This window comes from Eimeria tenella, genomic scaffold (assembly GCF_000499545.2).
Source record: "Eimeria tenella Houghton genomic scaffold, Eth_scaff340, whole genome shotgun sequence".
Classification (NCBI taxonomy): Eukaryota; Apicomplexa; class Conoidasida; order Eucoccidiorida; family Eimeriidae; genus Eimeria; species Eimeria tenella.
In genome coordinates, this window is record NW_013543187.1 from 4,135 (window position 1) to 5,629 (window position 1,495).

The 1,495-nt window shown below is 46.0% G+C and overlaps 1 protein-coding gene across 1 annotated transcript in view; it reads left to right on the forward strand.

Annotated features, from left to right (window-relative positions):
• The window catches only part of ETH_00012015 (zinc metalloprotease 2, putative), a gene marked incomplete at both ends in the record, with an annotated part of 6,389 nt that overhangs the window by 4,130 nt on the left and 764 nt on the right, over positions 1 to 1,495 (forward strand). The window contains 2 exons of the mRNA XM_013376412.1: positions 14 to 358; positions 1,011 to 1,454. Of these exons, the coding sequence (XP_013231866.1) occupies positions 14 to 358; positions 1,011 to 1,454 (789 nt within the window). The remainder of the gene's footprint in view (positions 1 to 13; positions 359 to 1,010; positions 1,455 to 1,495) is intronic.

Below are 1,495 nucleotides of genomic sequence, written 5' to 3' on the forward strand. Positions count from 1 at the left end.
GCTGCTGCTGCAGGCGGAGACGGACTGGCCGTCTTTGGCAGCAGAGTTGGAGAGTTTGCGCAGCAAACTGCTGCAGCGGGAAAACACTTTAGTGAACTTAACTGGAGACAGCAGCAGCTTAGCTGCTGCAGCAGCAGGAGAGGGTTTGGAGGCGCTGCGGGGTTTGCTGGGGGCGCTGCCTGTGGGGTCTCCTGCTGCTGCAGCAGCAGCAGCAGCAGCAGCAGCAAACACTGAAACCTTGCTTTCCACTCCTTTTGGACAAAGGGGCTTCGACAGAAAACCTCTTTGGGTTTCCCAAATTGAGCAGCAGCAGCTGCTCAACAAACCCGTCAGAGAAGCACTTCTGGTCCCCACAAAGGTAGCCTGCTGCTGCTGCTGCTGCTGCTGCTGTGCTGCTGCTGCTGTGCTTTTTAATCTCCGGTTAATCTCATTTTGATTTCTTCATCTTTTCATAATTCCATTTTTATCTTTTCTAATTTCCAATTTCCAGTTCAGAAGCCCTTTTAAATAAAATAAAACAAATTAATAATTTAAATAAGTACATTTTCGTATCAATCCAAAAGTAAAACAAAATAAACTCTCCAAACAAACAGACATCTATCTTAAAAACAAATGAAGTAATAAAACAAATAAAACAAATAAAACAAATAAAACAAATCAAACAAATAATACACATCAAATAAACAAATAAAAGAAACGAAATTTATCCCGAAATCAAAACAACCAATCCAAACCAAAGCAAACACCAAAACAACCAAAACAAATAACCAAAAGCAAACAAACAAACAAATAAGCCAAAAAACCAAATAACAAATAACTAAACAAATAAACAAATAAATAAACAAACAAACAAATAAATAAACAAACAACCAAAACAACCAGCCAACCAACCAACCAACGAACCAACAAACCAAACTAACTAAACAGACAAGTAAATAAACCAATCAATTAATTAATTAATTAGTTAATTGGTGAATTAATTAATTAGTCGAAACTGCATGCGCATGCAGGTGAACTACGTGGCCGCGGGGGGCCGCGTGTGGGGTGTGGGGCGGGAGGTGTGGGGCCCCGCGTTTGTGGGGTCTGGGATCGTCTCCTCCCAGCACTTGTGGGGAGTTGTGCGGGAGCAGGGGGGGGCCTACGGCAGCAGCTTCAACTTGGATGCTTCTGGATTATATTTATTTGCTTCTTTCCGGGACCCGCAGCTGCAGCAGACGCTGCATGCGTTCGCGCAGACGCCGCAGTTCCTGCGGCAGTGGGCCGCTGCTGCTGCTGCTGCTGCTGCTGCTGCTGCTGCTGCTGCTGCTGCTGCGCCCCACAAAGTCCAAAAGGCCGTTTTGGCCCTTCTCAGGGAAATCGACTTTCCGCTGCCTTCCGATAAAAAGGGAACTAAAGCTTTTTGGCAACTCGTCGCCAGACAGAGAGAAGAACACAGAACCAAGTTCAGGCAGCAGGTCCGCAGCAGCAGCAGCAGCAGCAGCAGCAGCAGCAGCAG